Genomic DNA, 19,628 nt, shown 5'->3' on the forward strand with positions numbered 1-19,628 from the left:
GCTACCTGAAAGATGCAATGTGTAGACACACCAAACCAACACCTAAGAAATCCACAGCTTATCTCTTGATTTTAGTATAATTTATGTTATCTTCTGTTTTGTTTTGTTTAATCTTAAAATGTATTTTACTTTTTCCTTAAATGCTTAGCTCTCTTCTATATAAATCACTTATTCCTTTTGCTTCTTCAGGCTCTTAACAAGCTTGTGTCTTATCCTCTAATTTCTTATTCCAAGTACCTTTTTTATTTTTTCACTCTTTGTTGTATTTATAGATATGCTTGGCACAAAAGCCTTAAAACACAAGTGAGGCTTATTTATTTTACTTCATGTGTTTTTGTGGTAGGTAGGCATGAAGTTGTTTTTAAATTTTGATTTGTGTGTAATTGTCAAAGTTAAATGTATAATGAAGGTTTCTGCCCCCTGCCCACTTTCAGCCCAGAACAGTCATGGTAGCAATTAAGGATGAGGGCAGAGGATGTTCTGAAGGGCAGTGTGAGTAAATGAGATTATGACCCAGAAGTCCATGATCAATGACCAATGTCAACAACAAAGTCTATGCAGAGGAAAAATGCAGAGGAAATATTGCTTGTTCAGATATTTTTAAGGGGAGATTCTCCAATCAAATCCATTCTTCTAAAGCTTAACTCCTACGCTTTTACTTCCATGTCATGTGACAATGCTGACTGACACAAGGCAAGCAGAGCCACTTAGCTGAGGTAGCAGAGTTCTGCCCGCTTGTTTTAGCTGTAGCCTTACAAGGACAGCAGACCCACTGGGGTCACTTCTTTCTTGGTTCATTTCTCCCAGGGAAGCTCTGGGACACTAGTGTGTTTTTTTCCAGACCCAGGGTGACACTCAGTCTTTAGTCTCTTAATTTCCCTGAAGATCCAACTTTCATCAGAAGTCTGGCTACAGTTTAACTCACAAGACTCACCAAGGAACTCTGAAAAACAGTCCCCAGAGGTTGTCATCTTGTTAGCTTAATGAGTCCCTTGACTGTTGTCCAAATGCCTCATTTACAAAGTTTTCCTACATTCCAAAACCTCACCTCATTATTTCAGTCATTAATGCCATTGTGTTTTCCCTCTTTGCATCACTTTCTTATGTGGTGCTTTGACTATGCATGGAGCATGGGGCACGCATGCTTATGACTGTAGGAAAGCCATCTACATGACTCTAGGGCTGGGGTAGCACAGTAGAGTCAAAATATTCTTAAATCTTCCAAAAAAGGGAAGGCAGTCATCAGTTACTGCCTGATGTTACTGGTTGAGTTTATTCAGAATTTTCAAATTGACTTTTGCCTGATGAAAATCAGTGTCCATTCTGGGATGATATGACAGACTCTGAAAATCCCTCATGGAAGCCCTTACCCTTCCCTGGGGAGTGGAGGGGGAATGGAGTGGGGTGGAGGGTTGGGAAGATTGGGGGGGTCGGGGGAGGAGGGGAGGGAGAGGGAACTGAGAGTAACATGTGTTAAAAGTTAAATTAAAAAAAAAGGAAAAAAATCAGTGTCCATTGAAACACATGGAGAAGTATGGTTTTAATGAAGTCAATTCAAAAGTCAAAACTCTTTGTGCACTAGCTGCTAATATCAGCCACCTTCAGACACATCAACGCAGGAGTCACATTCAGACAGACAATGCAGACAAATGATTTACTCTGTAGTAGTAAATTCACCACCACACAGCTACAAAGCAGTGCTAAGAAAAAGGTTTAAAAATGGAAACTTCAGCTGTCAAGTTTCATTCATGAAGTTATGTTTATGAACCTTGTTCTCAGGTGTTCAGGCCCAAATGTTAAGAAAAAGTCCTACATCAAATCCACATAATTTCATTGCATCCCTCAGAAATTAAGTTGTATGTCTTGAAGAAAACGGGAGCTTGAACATCGGGTTCTGATTATTCCATATGTTCAGTGAGTCAGGGTTGCATCTAGTGAGATCCCTTAGGTCTACAGCATCACAACTGTGCCCCAGCAAGAAACTGGATAAGACTAGCATAGAAAGGCATGAATTAATTGGAAGGAAGTGACTGGGCCTGGGGAGCTCAGCTGGCCCAGAGTCACTCTTGGCCATAAGGAAGTCCCCTTGGGGAGAAAATGGACATAGCCATGATGTGGAACAAGAGAGTTAAGTCAATGTGTACACACCTGTGCTGCAGGACTTCACATAGTCTTAGGAACTTCATCACAAGCCAGCGATGTCTGCTTACTATGGGCAACACAAGAATAACACAGTGTGTTGATACGTGCATCTTAACTATTGGCGTTTTGAATCTGAAAATCCCCACAGGTTCATGTATTTGAAGGCCTGGCTTCTGGCTGGTGGTACTGTTTAGGGAGGCTGTGGAACCCTTAGGATATGAGGTTCAGCTGCTGGAGGCCATGAAGATTATAGCTGGATAGTGCATTAGTCCCTTTCTGGTTCTGTCACTATTCTAAATTACTGTCATAAACTCATGTCATTGTGAACTCTGTCCTGTTTCCCCCACTGTAACAGACTAAAACTTCTGAAGCTGTGAGGCTATGTAAACCTTCCTCCCTCAAGTCGTTTCTCTCAGATGAGAGAAGGCTACAGTAAATCAAGAAAAATGTACATATAACACTTTGGAATACTAACCCATGACACCTTCTTGTAATCGAAGAGACAATGGAGCAGTCACACATATGTCACTTTTTATTTGCATATATTGATTATACAACATAATGGGTTTCAGCCAGGCATGGTGGTATACATCTTTAATCCTGAAATTAGAGAGGCAGAGACAATCATACCTTCTGTAGAATTGAGACCAGCCTGGACTACATTAACAGTTCTAGACTGACCAGGGCTAGTTTGAAATACACATACATACATACATACATACATACATACATACATACATACAAGTTTTTCTCATGACACTTGCATATACATACGGGATGTGCTTTCAGCACATTCACTCATTATTCCATTCTGTACCCCCTTCCTCCCATTGGTCCCCTGTCTCTTCCCAAATAGTCTCCCTTCTACTCTTAAGCCAATTTTTTTCAAATTTAAATTACACATATGAAAAAAAGCATGTGGTGCTTGTCTTTATGGGTTTGAGTTCTCCCACTTAACATGGTGGTCCCCAGTTTCATCCATTTTTCCTGCCTTGATTTTTTTCCTCCTTTAAGGATGGGCAAAACTTCATTTTTAAATCTATTTATCTGTTGATGAGCATCTGAGCTGGTTCTCTTCCATGACTATAGTGAATAGAGCCACAATAAGCATTGCTGTGCTGACATCTCTATGGCACACTGACTTCAGGCCCTTCAATTTTACATCCTGGATAGCATAGGTAGATTGCACAAAGGTTCTAACTTTAGTATTTTTTGCAACTGTGGCTCTGATTTCTGTAGTGGCTACATCAGTTTGTATCCCGTTGTTGATGTATGGAGGTTTCTTTCCCCATTATCTTCACCAGCACTCATTCATTGCTTCCTTAATGACAGCCATTCTGACTGGCATGAGATGGAATCTGAATGCTGTTTTGATTTGATTTGCATTTGCCTGATTACTAAGATGTTCAATGTTTTTATCATGTACCTATTGACTATTAATACTTCTTTGAGACGTCCATTCTATTTAGCTGCCTACTTCTAAACAAGTTATTCGTTTTTGCAGTATAACTTATATATATCCAGAACTAGGGAGGCAGAAGAAGTTATGTCTCTGTGCGTTTGAGGCCAGTCTGAACTACACAGAGAGTTCCAGGCTGGCCAGAGCTACATAGTGAGACTTGGTCTGACATACATATCCAAAAATGAATAAATGGTTTTCTTATGACACTTTCATATATATATGCATACATATATGTGCATATATAATTTGATATATGCATATATGTGTATATATGTATATATGTGTGTATACATATAAAATATATATACATACACACACATATATATATATAGTTGTTTGTCAGAAGATAGCTGGCAAATATTTTTCTCGTGTAGGCAGGCTTTAATATTCTCTAAAATATCAATTAGGGGTATTGTTTTATTCTGCCCCCCAAGTTTTTGATTTTTTTAATTGATAAAAATATTATATGGGGGGTGCGGGAGGAGGGGAGGGAGAGGGAACTGGGATTGACATGTAAAACAAGCTATTTAAAATTAAAATAATAATAATAATAAATATTATATGGGGCTGGAGAGATGGCTCAGAGATTAAGAACACTTGTTGCTCTTGACACCACATGGTGGTGATTCACAACTTCTGTAACTCCATGTTCAGATTATCTGTCGCCCTCTTCTGGACTTTTTGGGTACTACATGCACATGGTGCTCGGACATACATGGCAGACAAAACACCAATATACATAAAATTAAAGTAAATACAGCTTTTTAAAAATTATACACTACAAGTACATGTGTGTGTGCGTGTTATACAACTTGTGGCTTAAAAACATATACAGTGTAGGACGACTAAACCAACCTTCAGGCATGATTTTCATTTCTCTGGATAAAAACTAATGAAAACCTGCTCACCCACTTTGCAAAACAGATTTTATTACAGCTATAACCATTATGTTATATGTGTGTGCACTGTACCCATGTGCACATACCCTCAGAGGCCAAAAGAAGATGTCTGATGCCCTGGAGCTAGAGTTACAGGCAGTTGTGAGTCCCTGCATCAATGTTGGAGCCCAAACTCTGATCTCCTGTAACAACAGTACACCCTTTTAGCCACTGAGCCATCTCTCAAGCCCCTCGCTAAAAATTTATACTTTGATCAACATTTCCCCAGGCCCCTTTCTCCTCTAGCTTGTGGTAAACATTTCTTGTCATATTCCATGCTTTCAAGTTTAAAAAAAATTACTAGGGTAAGCAATAAGTAGTTGAGCCATTTACTATGGCAACATAAGGCTCCAAGATTCCAGGAGCAAGACTGTGACAAGACTGGGGGGTGAGCACAGTGCCCAGTGACAAACCTTGAGACCTAGGCCTATTGTCAGAAGACTGGCAAATGAAGAATTGGCATGCTTTTCTTAGGGTGCTTTGTGTAGCAACCTTGGTTGGACATCTGCAACTCTGACCTTGTGCATAGCTGTAAAGCTTTAAACTTATGGTTTATTTACAAAAGGCCTTAAGTATACTTTGAACTCTCTCTGGTGAAAGTGAGTTAGTCTGAGCAAAAGGAACAAGCAGGCTTTTTAGATCTAATTATGAAGCATGTCCTAGTATATTTTTATAGAGAGAGAGCTAAATGAAAAGTCATCTTCATGATCACCCACAGATGTATGTGCCCATAAAACTGAGATGCAATCATGAGATTACATATGCACATTACATGAAAATGCATGGCAAAGGGAAGATATAGCTGTTATCACACAAGTGAAATCATAGATGAGAGCAACAGTTGTCAGAGTCAATGGCCCTGCAGGCCCTGCCTGCCAAAGCTCCTCCATCTGAGAATAATTTCTCTGGTGGGTTGACATCTGAATTATCAGTTGCTACAAGCTGCAATTGTGTTATGGCCCACAATAGGAGTGATAAACGCTCCTGACACTAACCTAACCTATTAGGATTTTCAGTCCAGTGTCTAGCAGACCTCATGATAACTTTACTTTTAGCCTTGCAAGCAACTTTACTGGTATTTTCCATAATGCCTGTTGGAATTTGAATTCTCATCAATTATCATGTATTCATTTTCTCTGGATACTCAGCTTCTCGGATGTTATATTAATGAGTATGTGAATCCAAGGAATATTTGTCACTGAGGAAATAATATCCTCATGTCAAATAACAACAAGAATGCATCAGGTTATTCAGTGAAAGAAAAGCCCATTTGAGGTTTGTCAGAGGTGGTGGTGTACCCCGTGATCCAGCACTTGTGAGGTGGAGGCAGGAGAATCAGGAGTTCAAGCTCATACTCAGCTACATAGTTTGAGGCTAGCCTGAGCTACATGAGACTCTATCTCTAAAAAAGAAAAAAAAGAAAGAAATTTAGTGGGTATACACCTCAGTTTTGAAAACAATCAATATTACTTTTCAAGTGAAAAGTTTTTGACTGTTGAAGCTATATATTATATGCCATAATAATTAACCCAAATAAAATATAAATTATATACTAATGCAAGGTCATATAAAAAGATGCCTTTGTAAAATATTTAAATGTTTCATTTTTAAATATAGGTTATTAAGTTGAAATGTTAGAATTTTTATTATTTAATTGTACCTTTTTTCACTGAAGTTCTTTTACTTTTTTTGAGAATTTCCTACAGGCATACCATATTTACATCATTTCCATCCTTCCCTATTCCCTATCTAGTTCCTCTTGAGACGTCTCTTATTTAGGCCACCATATTACTGAGATTTCTTGGATACAACTTCCCTGTCATGACCAGAAGCCATGATCTCTCAGCAGGTTCTCCATGTCTTAAAATCCGTCTGCCCCTCTTCCACGCTTTTCTTTGACTCTTAGGTGTAGGGTTATGGCTGTCGATGTATCAGGGCTGGCACCACGTGGTCAGTTGTTCTCTGCATTTTAGCCAGTTGTAGATTTCTGTAGTGGTTTCCATATGCTTCAAAAAGAGGTTTCCTTGATAAGGGGTAAGCGCTACCCTGGCCTATGGTATAAGTATTTTGAAGACAGTTAGAAATCATACTTGTTTAGGAAAGTGGCAATGCTGGGTTATCCTCTAGAGTCTATGACCTCTCTAGTCATGGGTACTTAGCAAGGTGTGTAGTACCATACATGAATTCACTCCTGTTGAGCAGGTTTAATGTCCAACTAGACAGCTGTTGGTAGTTAATTATTGTAACTTTTTCGATGTTTATACCTTTCAAAAATGATCTTGCAGCCAGGCAGTGGTGGTGCACTCCTTTAATTCCAGCACTCAGGAGGCAGAGGTAGACAGATCTCTGTGAATTTGAGGCCAGCCTGGTCTACAAAGTGAGTTCCAGGACAGCCAGAGCTGTTACACAGAGAAACCCTGTCTCAAGAAAAACAAAATAAAATAAAATAAAATGATCTTGCTTTAAGTGTCTTGAGCATTCCTCAAATTCCCCACACATATTCTTCAGTTATCAACTACCAAATATTTACTCACTGTTCGGTGTAATCTAAACCCAAATAAACTCAGTACAATAATGCAATGTCTAGTAATTCCCATAATTGTGTTGAATTAAATGTTTTCACATGAGTTAAGAAAAATAAAATTATATTTATTTACATAGTATCGTATTCTGGAGTTCCTTTTTCTCTCTTTGGCTAAGGAGTAAGTTTAAAGTTTTGTGACTAATACTGAAACAATACAAACTAAAAGTTCAAGACAAAAAAATATCCACTCAGTACTCATTTTAGCAATGAAATAGCTTGATTAAAATGTGAATGTTTATATCACACATGATGGCTTTTAAATACAGCTTCCATATGAACACTGGAGAGGCAAAAACTACTGTGGCTTGCTGTGTGCTTTGCTGGAGGGCTCTAGAGCTGAATTTAGACACTTTGATGGATATGTATACATCCTTGTAACTCGTAGACCTATTTTATCACTATTGTCCAGAGTTCTTTCTCCATCTTAATATGTCACCAACCTCTGTCTCTTTCAGGTTCATTATCAGAGTTCTCTTGCTTTTGTTTTTCATTTGGGATCTTGTTATATTATGTAGCATTTTTTGAGATGCCATGATCCTTTGGGTCTTCACATCCCTTGTGTCTTAGTGTTTTCTATGCACTTGAAGACATGCAAACACTTTGGCTTTTATAGTTGCTCTTTGAGGGTAGATGCTTAAAGTTCAAGTGGAGATGATATGGGACAGCCAAAGTGTACACGATCTCTTTGACTTGCTAAGATGCTGCCTTTGCTCTATGTTGTTGGGTAAGGTAACCTGCTGGACTCCATTATCTAATGAGACTGAAAGTGGTTATGTACGCATAAGGTAGGACTACTGGCTGGGACTGAGGTCCACTGGACATGTGTTCACAGACATTCACTCTGGTAGAGCAAGTCCAGGTCCTGTCCTCTCTGTGTGGAGGTGGTACTCCCGCCTGGGTGTGGCTGTTGGGCACTGCATTAAGCAGAGCCACCACCCTAGTTCCCAGGTCAAAGCCTGACCACTGTGCTTCTCCGAAATGTTCAAACAGGAGTCTCCTTGTGAGTATGTGGTCGCTTCATGCACCTTTGGTCTGAATGGAGAAGCTGTTCTCCTCATGAGCTGGCCAGTTTACTTACCACACTGCTCTGACACATGAAGAGTGAGAAGTCTCTCCACCAAGACGTGGGAGACTGGCATGATTTGTTTTCTTTTTATTGGCATGTACCAAGCCCTGGGTACCATCCCCATTCCTCCCACCCTGTTCTTAACATTGTGTTGGAAATCTGTTGGCTGTAAATGCCTACATCCATTCCTAGGCTCTTTCTTTAAAGTACTGTGTGGTTTTAGTTACAAGCAAAAATAAAATTTAGTTTTATATCATATTCTCTTATAACATAAAACTGCTGTAACTAAAACCATCTGATGGGGTAGTAATGGTCTCTTCAAATCTGATGTTGTGGGGGTAAGCTTGTCCACATGGAAAAGAATGAAATTAGACACTTACCTCCAAAAAAAATCAGGAAAACCTCCATGGTTTGGGGCTGGGCCTGATTTGGGAGGTATGACACCAAATCACAGGCAACTAAGCAAACATGGTCAAGTAAAATTATGTCAAAGCAAAAATATCTTGCACGGTGAAGGAGGGAATCAATCCAATGAAACAAAAGGGAAAAACAATTTTTGCAAACTTTACATTTGAAAAGCAACAATGTTAAAACATGTCCCTAGTGGTGATTTTCAGGATACTTTCTGTATCTATTGGACATGTATCTTTTCATAAATACTGTTTGGGTACTTTGCCCATATTTAAATTTATATCTTCTTCCTATAAATTGAGCTCTTTATATGTCTGAGCAGGAGGCCCATATTTATCAACATGTCCTTCTTAAAAATAACAAAACTGTGCTTCAGTGCCCTCCAGTCCCTGTCATGTGCTTGAGGTGAGTGGGGGTCCTGCTATGAATCCCAACCCCCGACATCCATCTGCTTCCATCTGCCTAGAGAGATCTGGCCTGCCCGCAAGGATCACCCTGAGTCTGACCATACCTCAGTCTTCCACCCCCTCCAGCCTCTGCCCAGTGCTTGAGAACTCTCATCCAGTGCCTGACAGAGGCAGAGGCAGACACCCACAGCTGGGAACCGAATTGAACTTCTGGAACCCAGTTGCAAAGAGGAGTGATGAGCAAAGGAATCAAGATCAGGCTGGTGAAACCCACAGAAGCCTAAACAAGGGGGAGCACATGGACCCCAGACTGATGACTGAGGAACCAGCATGGGACTGATCCAGACACACACACACACACAACGAACCTGGGTGTCAGAGAGGAGGCCTTGGCAATCTGTGGGACCTTGAAGAGCAGATCAGTATTTATTCCTGACATACAGATGAACTCTGGGAACCCATTCCACGTGGAGGGATGCTCTCTCAGCCTGACACATGGGGGAGGACCTAGGCCCTGCCCAGGATGATATGATAAACTCTGAAAATCCCTCATGGAAGCCCTTGCCCTCCCTGGGGATCAGAGGGGGGATGGAGTGGGGGTGGGGGGTTGGGAGGATTGGGGGATGGGGAGGAGGGGAGGGAGAGGGAACTGAGAGTGACATGTGTAACAACTTAAATAAAAAAGAATAAAAAATAAAAAACAAGCAAAAAATAACAAAACTTGGAAATATATAAAGATACATATTAGAAATATAGACAACATCATGCATGAATCTCACCCACAAAATGTAAGTAAAGAAGCCAGATGCAAATATCAATCAGAGCATATTGTAAATATGGGCACCTGCTCGTCAGATTACCTCCAGCTATCCATGAGGCATGTTGATTGGGAGGAGGTACAAAAGACACCCAAGTTGATGGTCAAGTTTTGCTTTAGTCACATGAACTTCACACAATAAAATTGCATAGACCTTTAGACTTCAGATTTGCATATATTTCCTTTTGTATTTATGTTTCCACAATGACCTTGGCAAAACTTAAGAAAGAAACTGTACCAGAGTGGATATTACAGAGAAAACACCAAAAGTGTAGGTGCACGCACACACACACACACACACACACACTTCTTTGTCTTTAGACAGGACCTTGCTACATAGCCCAGGATGGTCTCAAATTCATAGTTCTCCTTCCTAGCCCCATCAGTGCTAGGTTTTGTTTTCTGTCCACCAGTCTAGATGTATTTAAAAATATTATAGATCCTGTTGTAAACAATAGATAAAGAATTAATTGTGGAGCCCGTCATTTATGGCATGCAATAGTAAATGTCATTTAAATGACGTCACCATGAATATCTTTCAGGCAAAACAAGGCTTTGTGAGATCAAGTGTTTGGGGGTCACAGATCACAGCAGATATGCTTTTAAGTACCCTAAGAACTTGGGCAAGGAAAATGATGAGTTCATATTTCATGATTTTATATTTGTGGCCTGAATATAATACAGATATTTTTGTCTTAAATATCTATCTCATAGAGCCTCAAGTCTGAGTTTTCTGAAAAAATAAACCATAGTTTTGTTATACCAACTGACATTTTCATGTGGTCCCAGGTAACATTTTTAGGTAATCTATGATAACCCACAGGGACCCTGAGAAGTCTTAGTCAATGGAACCAAACATATTCCCCAAGCAAGCTCCCCAGGTAGCTCAGATCATGCTATCTCCTTTCCCAGATGAACTGGAAGGTGAATCACTTCACAATATTTAAGACATACAAATGGAATCAGACAGCTTCATCCATCCACATCATTCACACCTCCAGCAATTCCTTGCCAGGGCAGCTGACTTTACCGCCTGAGACAGTCTTGTCCATTTCATCACTTCATGACCTTTAGACACAGAAAGTGGGCATCATTCCACCAGGTAAGAGCAGATTGGAATAAAAAACAAACAAAAAACTTCTCTGTGCATAATTACAAGTTATGTGCTCATCGTGTATCCAGCAACTTGCACTTTTTTAAAGGAAAATTGAAAGTCTATAAATTAGAGAAATATTTTTATAAACAAGCTCAGGGTCACCCTGAGTTGATTGCATTCAGGCAGCTCACCTGACCCTCTCCAACATCTAGAGATACCCTAGTCAAAAGGCACAAAGATACTTGGTTCCAGGGAGTGAGTTCTTCACCTCTGACTTAACTCTATTCTATTTTGAAGTCTAAGCTATATTCTGATGCATGTTTTTCATGATTTTTTATTGCAGAAACAACATACTCTCTTTTGAAATTATATTCACACCCAAGTACTAATATAAATGAATCTGCAATCTTTGGTACATATACATTCATGGCCAGTGCAAAAAACATCAGTTCTAAGAGGACATTAAAGAAAGTGTGAGGTCAATGAAGATTTAGACTCGGCAAGAAGAGGCTTTGGTTTTGAAACCTGAGCTCCAGACTCTGTTTAGAGAGCTCTTTGATTTAAATATGTGTGCTGGTGACCCACACTGTACTGACGGCACCTTTTGCTACTTGTCTACATATTTTCAAAATTACATAGGCTCTGTATAAACAATTTCTGGCAAACTGCACAGAAGTTTGTTGAAGGCTGTATCTCAGAAAATGTGGTGCTTAACACAAGGCCAGGGACAGAGCAGGTTCTCATACATGCTTATGTGATGACTGGCACTCATTGTCAGCTTGACCACATTTAGGAGACTGATGCCAAGAATCCCGGCATTCCACTTTTCTTTGCTTCTGGGTCTACCTTGATGTTAGCTACTCCACTCTGTCATACCTTGACCATGCTGATGGATCCGGTCTTCTAAAACTTCATACCCAAGTCAAACATTTTGATGATAGATGTGGTACAGTAACTAAGAGAGTTTTCTAATAACTCATTCACCATCAATAACCTAAAAACTTTACACTATCATTGAAAGATGATTGGAGGAAAAGCACAACATTATATAGAGTGATTTCTTCCATTTCATGAGCACCTCGGAGCCATCCTTCATTGCTCCTGGGCACACATCCCCCACCTAGATAGCTTCAACCTCCAGTGCTACCAGCACCACCATGAAGCCTGCCTGCTATCTCTCCCAGCTAGTCAAGACCACCAATGGCAAGAATTTCCCTCCAAGCACCAACTGTAAAAATGGCTGGTAACAGAATTGCAATAAATGAAGCCATGTAAAATCTGTGGAATTCAAAGAAGCCAGTTAAATCACTAGGGTGGGAGATGGCAGCTTCCAGTTCTAGAGAGAATGCCCACTAATCTCAATAATCTCTATCTCTCTCTGTCTCTCTCTCTCTCTCTCTCTCTCTCTCTCTCTGTCTCTCTCTCTCTGTCTCTCTCTCTCTTCCTCCCTCTCTCCCTCTCTCTCTCTCCCTCTCTTTCTCAGCCTGAGTCTAAGCTATGTCTAGGAACTAAAATTACAAATTCATAGAAATTAAAAATAATATACATAATCAAAACATCTGCCTTTTAAAATGTATCTAAATTCAGTTAATGAGCCAATCTGGGGGAAAGCAGGATCCCCACACACCAGACATCTGAATGATGGAAGTTGACTCTGGCAATTCATTCTCTGGTGAGCTAGGAACTAAGGCTGCAACAGAAAACACAGCAGGGGGATATTTCTCCTCAGTTCATATCAGATGTCATGACTCAGTTCCATCAACTGAAAGAAAGGGCAGGTCCCTACCTCTCCTGCCTAAGGAACTACAATATTTAGTCTCACTTGCCAACTTGATCAGATCAAGAATAGTCTAGAAGATAAAACTTCTAGGCACAATTATGACGAATTGATCACACTAAGGCTAGCCTCTGAGAATATCGATGAGGGATTATCTTGCTTACATTAACTGATGTATGGAACAGAACCATTCTAGGCAGGGACCCCGGACTGTATAAAAAGAAGAAAGTGGACTGAACACAAGCATTAATTTCTCTCTTCCTCACTGAAGACACAATATTGCCAACTGCGTTATTTATTCTGAACTGAATTATGTAGCCAATATATTTTTCTTAGTGTATTTAAACTTTTTTTTAAACAGGCCCTCATGTATCCCAAGTTACAGTCAAACTCTAGATAGTCAAAAAATTATCTTAAAATTCTGAGTCTCCTGCCTTTGTCTCCTAATTCCTGTGACTACAGGCCGTATTCAGTTTTTCTTCAGTGATAATTTAATAGGTTTTATGTGATATTTCAATGTCTGAGAACACTGCAGAATTATAAGTTAAGCTAATTAATAATCATTCACCACCTCATCTTCTTACCATTTTAGTTGCAACAAAGCTGAATGCAGAACCCTCAGAAAAGCTAGGAATAGAATAGTCCTATAATATAGCAAACCCAACTCTGAGTAAGTACCCAAAGGGATTTCAGTTCATACACTGAAGAGATGTTTCCATTACCATGTCCACTGAAGCACTACTAGAAGTAGCTGAGATACAGGAACAACCAAAGTGCCCATCAATGAAGGGTGGTCTCTCTCGCTCCCTCCCTTTCTCTCTCTCCCTCCCTCCCTCCCTCCCTCCCTCCCTCCCTCCTTCTCTCTCTCCCTCTCTCTCTCTCTCACACACACACAGAATATTGTAGTCTTGAGGAAAGAGGGATGTCCTTCTCTGTCAACAAGGAGGATGAGCCTAGGCATCATACTACTTCAATAAGATAGGGACAAAAAGACAATTCTGCTGTTGTTCTGGTTTTCAGTGAGAAATCACTTCATGTACTTAGAAATTGATGAAGGAAAAACTCTTTTATAACAGAGAGTGGCCTCTCTGGCTAATGCCAATAAGGAAAACAGTTCAGAACAGAAGTCTTCCACCGTTTATACAGGTTAGTAGTATCACATCACATTCTTATATACACCTTTATATCAGTAAGTTGCTTTTAGATTCCTATCCAAGTTACACTTTGAGTAATAACATGGCTTTTTTTTGTTTTTCCAGACAGGGTTTCTCTGTATTCTTTTGGAAGCTGTTCTAGAACTGGCTCTGTAGACAAGGCTGGCCTCGAACTCACAGAGATCTGCCTACCTCTGCTTCCCAAGTGCTGATATTAAAGGTGTGAACCACCAACACCCAGCTTAATAAATATGTTTTTTGTTTTTTTTTTTTAGTTTTTACGAGACAGGGTTTCTCTGTTTTGGAGGCTGTCGGTCCAGCCTGGCCTTGAACTCACAGAGATCCGCCTGCCTCTGCCTCCCGAGTGCTGGGATTAAAGGCGTGTGCCACCAACGCCCAGCAATAATAGAGACAGAAACTACAAGTTTTGGTCATCTGTGAACAAATGGGGGGGGGAGACTTATAATGTAAAGATACAACGTAAAAATAATGTTACAGTTACCTTGGTATTTAATGTTTGCTGCATTAACAAGGGCATTCTTATAGGAACACTGTTTCAAGCTTGGAAGGTACAAGTTTCCACAAGCCCCAAAGAAAAATATTATAAATGTCCCCTCACTTTCAGGAAACCACATTAGCCAATACCACTTTCTAATAAAATCCATATCCTGGTCACACCAGATGTCCTCTCCAAGGCTGCTAATGAACCAAGAAAAGGGCTCAGAACAGCAGATACCTCCATGGATGTAACATGTTCTGCTATACCTACTCAGCAGGCTACACATGTGGCATCAGTGAGTGACAGGGGTTTATTTATGTTTGTCCACACACGTGAGTGAGCTCACAGATGAATCCATAGAGAGTTCTGGCTCAGAGTCAGGCTTTGAGCCTGATGTCTGAGGAAACCACTGACACTTTCTTTGGTTTGCCCATTCACTAATGTTCACTGTGGGCTCATCATCAGATACTGATCATCTCAACAGACAAAGAGTACAGCATGTTCCTACATCACACACCCACAGGAAAAAAATGCAGGAGGACAAACAAACAAAAGCAAGGTCTCTAGGAACAGCGGTTTATAGAAACCTAGAATTCAAATGTTTCACATTACATGTGTTCCTCAAAAAGGACATTTGCTCAAGAGTGTTGGTAGAATGATTTTTTAATTTAAAAAATTAATAGTAAAATTACAGCTAAAGAAGGTTTGTGTGTGTGTGTATAGGAGACATGAATCAGCAATAGAAAGAAAACAAGGAGATTCAGAAAATCTATTGGATATTAAGACAGAAATGTGTTAATAATGAGTAAATTTTTTTAAAAACACTCTATCCTTTAAAACAGTATTGAAATGTTTATGAGTTGATTGGCTTCAACACATAGAAAACAAATATATGGGACTGCTTCCCACTTGACTCCATGGAAAATTTAAGAGCAAGAGAACTTGGCAGGTGTGCCCTCTCTCCCCTGCTCTATCTCCTCCCTTCCCCTTTCTCCTCCCTCTCCTTCTCCTCTTCCTCCTCAGTTCTTTGAAATGTCATTTGCATAAGCTGCTTCATGGTGTTGGTTTTCTGATGAAAGCCCTGACTGTAGACACTATGGAGCTGCACACACATGTTCTGAGCCTGCCTCCTATTTCTGTCCCCTCCCTTAGCTGTGTGGTCCCTGCATTCACACACAATTTGAGAAGACATGTCCAATCACACAAGAGTGACTCACTTCATCCTCAGGGGCTTCTCAGATGTCCCACAGCTGAGACTGGTGGTCATCCCGTTTTTCTTGCTGGTCTACACATTTGGCCTCCTGGGGAACATCTCCATCATCACAGCTGTGATGAGAGACAGTAGGCTCCACTCCCCCATGTACTTCTTCCTGAAGAATTTATCTTTCCTGGACATGTGCTACACTTCAGCCACCATCCCCAAGGCAGTGGTTATATCCTTCACAGGCTCAGGGCTCATCTCCTATCTCGAGTGTGTAGCACAGCTTTACATATTTATCACACTCTCTGCTACTGAATGCTTCCTGCTCACAGCCATGGCTTATGACCGGTTCCTGGCCATCCTCAGACCACTGCTCTATGGAACCATCATGAGCCAGAAATGTCGTGCTGAGCTGGTGGCTTCTGCCTGGGTGAGTGGCGCCATTTACTCAGCCTTCCACACTTTCAACACCTTTTCCCTCCCCTACTGTGGACCCAATGTTGTTGAGCACTTCTTCTGTGATATCCCTCCCGTCATGAGACTGTCCTGCACTGATCACCACCTCAACGAGGAGGTGGGCTTCGCTGTCAGCAGCTGCATCGTCATGAGCTCCTTCTTCCTCACGGTCCTCTCCTACGTCGGCATCGTGTCCACGGTTGTTCGCATCCCCTCAGTGGATGGCAGGTGCAAAGCCTTTTCCACCTGCTCCTCTCACCTGACCACAGTCGTCTTGTTTTATGGAACTGGAAGCTTCGTGTACCTAAGACCGGCCTCTCGGTACTCCCCGACCCAGGGTCGCTTGGCATCTATTTTCTACTCTGTCCTCACTCCTTCTTTGAATCCGGTTGTCTATTGTCTGCGGAACAAAGATATGAAGTTTGCTCTGCAGAAACTTTATTGTGGAATAAAGTACTGAGTCCTACAAGACTACAGTGTCTAATAGATGTTGCTGGAGCCAAGTGTTACACACACGCGCGCGCGCACACACACACACACACACACACACACACACACACACACCATACTCCCTTTCCTTTTCTTGTGACATTTGACATTGCTGATCAGGTCCATTGCAGAATCTGCTGGAAGCCACCACCACAGTCCCTGCAATGACCTTTCAGCTCCAGGGGATTCTATATCATCCTCTGGCTTCCATGGGCATCCAGACCCATGTGTACTTATTTACATATAGATATGCACATAAATAGTTGCATTAAAAAATTAAATGTGTTCAGACTTTTCTAAGAAATAACAAACTGAAAGGCTAAATCAAGTGAAAAATTATACCTAGATGGATTCTTGAGGCAAAAAGACAAACAAACAAACAAACAAATATGGGTCTGACATCAGAGGCCTCTGACCTATATTCGGCTGATGAAGCTGATTGGTGGTTTGTGTTCAACAATATGCTTTCTAACTGCCAGTCTCATGTCTGTTTGCAGAACCTTTATACACAAGAAAATGCCAGCCAGTAGGGGCTGTTTGACTCTCAGGAGCACTGTGAAAATGTACTGTTGTTGGATTTCCACTGGATGTCTTCTACTGATCAGAAAAGCGATTTTATTATGTCAGCCCTAAGTATCTTCACCAAAACTCTCAGATGTACATTTTTGGTTTTACACACTTCAGGAACACTGATTCTCACTGCCAATGTCACTGTCTCTCTGACAAGCTCTGCAATGTGATTCTATCACAGACCCTTGTCTCTTAGTTCACGGCTTTGCCTTAGTGTTTATGTATTTATAATTGAATACTGTCCACTCTTCAATGAAGTATTTAAGTTCTTTTCTAATTAAAAATTTACTCAAATCAATTTATGAGCAATGTGGTCTCATCCCATGTAATTTCAGAAATAGTTCTGTAGTGCTAATTGAACTCCTCCTTTCCCGGCCTCAGCTTCCCAAGTTTGGAATACTAAGAAGGATTCACAAGGCTTTAGTGTTCAGTAAGAAGTCTGAGTCCTATTTCTTACTTTGTAACAATCATTTACCCCAACTCAGTATCTTGGTGTACTTATCATTTTGTTTCTCAAAACTTACATTAGTGTTGGGTGCTATTAATCTCAACTCAAACAACTGAAGTCTAACATTTAAAATAAATGAAAATTAACTTTCTTAAGCTGGGCAGTGGTGTTGCACACCTTTAAATCCATCACTGGGGAGGCAGAGGCAGGTGGATCTCTGTGAATTTGAGGACAGCCTGGTCTACAGAGTGAGTTCCAGGACAGTCAAGGCTACACAGAGAAACCCTGTCTTGAAAATTAAAAAAAAGAAGTAAGGAAAAATAGAAAAGAAAAAGAAAACTAACTTTTATCTCAAAAAGAAAAAATGTGATCATAATCTGTGGCTTTAAATAGTCATAATGTTTGGATATTACCCTTTCTTAAATTATCATCAAATTATACAAAAATAATATGTTTTCTCATGTAGTCCAGATGACAGAATCTAACACACATGGAGAATGTGAAGGTGCACAATTTATTTTTAATGCTTTCTGATAGGTAATGTTTTATCTAATGTTGCATGATATACAATGGATATTCTCTTATGTATTGCATTACATAAAAAGTGTTGGTACAGTGCTATTTTTAAATTGGCCTAAGTTTTTAAAAATATGCATTTTAGAAGCTCAAGGACATGCGCTAGTGCTTTAAAAATAAATATAACTATAATGCTAAAGGAAAAAAAATGAAAATTAAAAAATAGAAAAGGAGAAAATGGAAAAATAATTATGAAACATTTACAAATATGGTAGCTAAATATAATTCTGTAAATAATTATTTAAGTATAAATTATCAAAATATAGCATTAAGAGACAGAGTAGCCGTGCATAATTGCTCATAGAAGGACGGTCAGACCTTTATGAGTTTGAGACTAGCCTGGACTATATAGTGAATTCTAGGCCATTCAGGGTGACCTTGTCTTAAAAAAATAGATTAGATTTTTAAAAATTGCAACTACATTCTATCTATAATTCCATTTAAATAAACATATAGATACATGCAAACTAAAAATTAAGACATTGAGGAGCGTGGAAGGCCAGCAAGATGGCTTGGATGGTAATGGCCACCACCCACAGATACACACACTCACACAAATGCAAACATGCATACACACATACAAGCACACCACATATATACACATGAAAGAGAAAATCAAAAACAGAAACATGTTGAAATACTATGATAAACTCACTTTCTCAGAAAAACATGAAGGATACAAATGCTTCTATACTCATTTCTGATATCATTTTTCTTCCCCAATTTTCTGGTTCATGAGGTCTGGAGGAACATATTAATTTAGACTCATTTCTTACCAAATCTCTACCTCAAAGGCAAACATTCTCTGACTTCAATCTTCGCTACTCAACACTTAAAAAACAGTATCTCGGATAGAAATACAAACTTTCTACCTTAAATAATTCACAAGAACTTTTTGTTTTAATAGACATACTCACTGTCCTCTCCCCTCTTTAAAAGCTACATTTTGTATCTTGATTTCATGAATGAATAAGATGATTGATATCCATGCAGGTTGTTGAGTATAGAGACCATGTGAGGAGACCTTGGAATGAAAACGCATCCTGGGCATTTTGTCTCTACCTCTCCTCCTACTGTCCCCAGGCTTAGGGATAGCTCCTTGCATTCACATTGAAGTTTGTCACACAGGGACTCTGTGGTGACCTGGTAATCTAAGGATGGTACTCAGAGCCTGAAGTACATCACAGAAGCTGGCAAGGACTATGCCTGGTACTGTTATGAAGCTCAAATAATAGAAGTGACCCGTTCCATATGGAAACATTTGCCGCCCTGAGGGAAAGTTCTACACAAGCCACATCTCCATTCACTGGGAACCCTATCTTCAAAGTAGAGAAGGAAAGACAAGGGTTTAGAGACAGGCGAGTTACCTCCCAAGTCCCGACTTTGAGATGTTGCTGATGGAAGCATGACCAACAAATAACTGACTGTGAGACCTGGATGAATATTTAACTTTATTATGCAGAACTCAAAATAAATATACACTTCCTCCTACCTGACATTCTTTTGGTCAAATATATAATTATTTCACTTTATAG

The 19,628-nt window shown here is 40.0% G+C and overlaps 1 protein-coding gene across 1 annotated transcript; it reads left to right on the forward strand.

Annotated features, from left to right (window-relative positions):
- The first annotated feature begins 15,543 nt into the window (after window positions 1-15,543).
- On the forward strand, window positions 15,544-16,470 carry LOC101830045 (olfactory receptor 1019-like). Its single transcript, XM_005067716.2, has one exon. The coding sequence runs from the start codon at window positions 15,544-15,546 to the stop codon at window positions 16,468-16,470; it is 927 nt and encodes a 308-aa protein (XP_005067773.1).
- The last annotated feature ends 3,158 nt before the right edge of the window (window positions 16,471-19,628 follow it).

The sequence above is a fragment of the Mesocricetus auratus genome, unplaced genomic scaffold (genome assembly GCF_017639785.1).
Source record: "Mesocricetus auratus isolate SY011 unplaced genomic scaffold, BCM_Maur_2.0 Super-Scaffold_100007, whole genome shotgun sequence".
Lineage (NCBI taxonomy): Eukaryota > Metazoa > Chordata > Mammalia > Rodentia > Cricetidae > Mesocricetus > Mesocricetus auratus.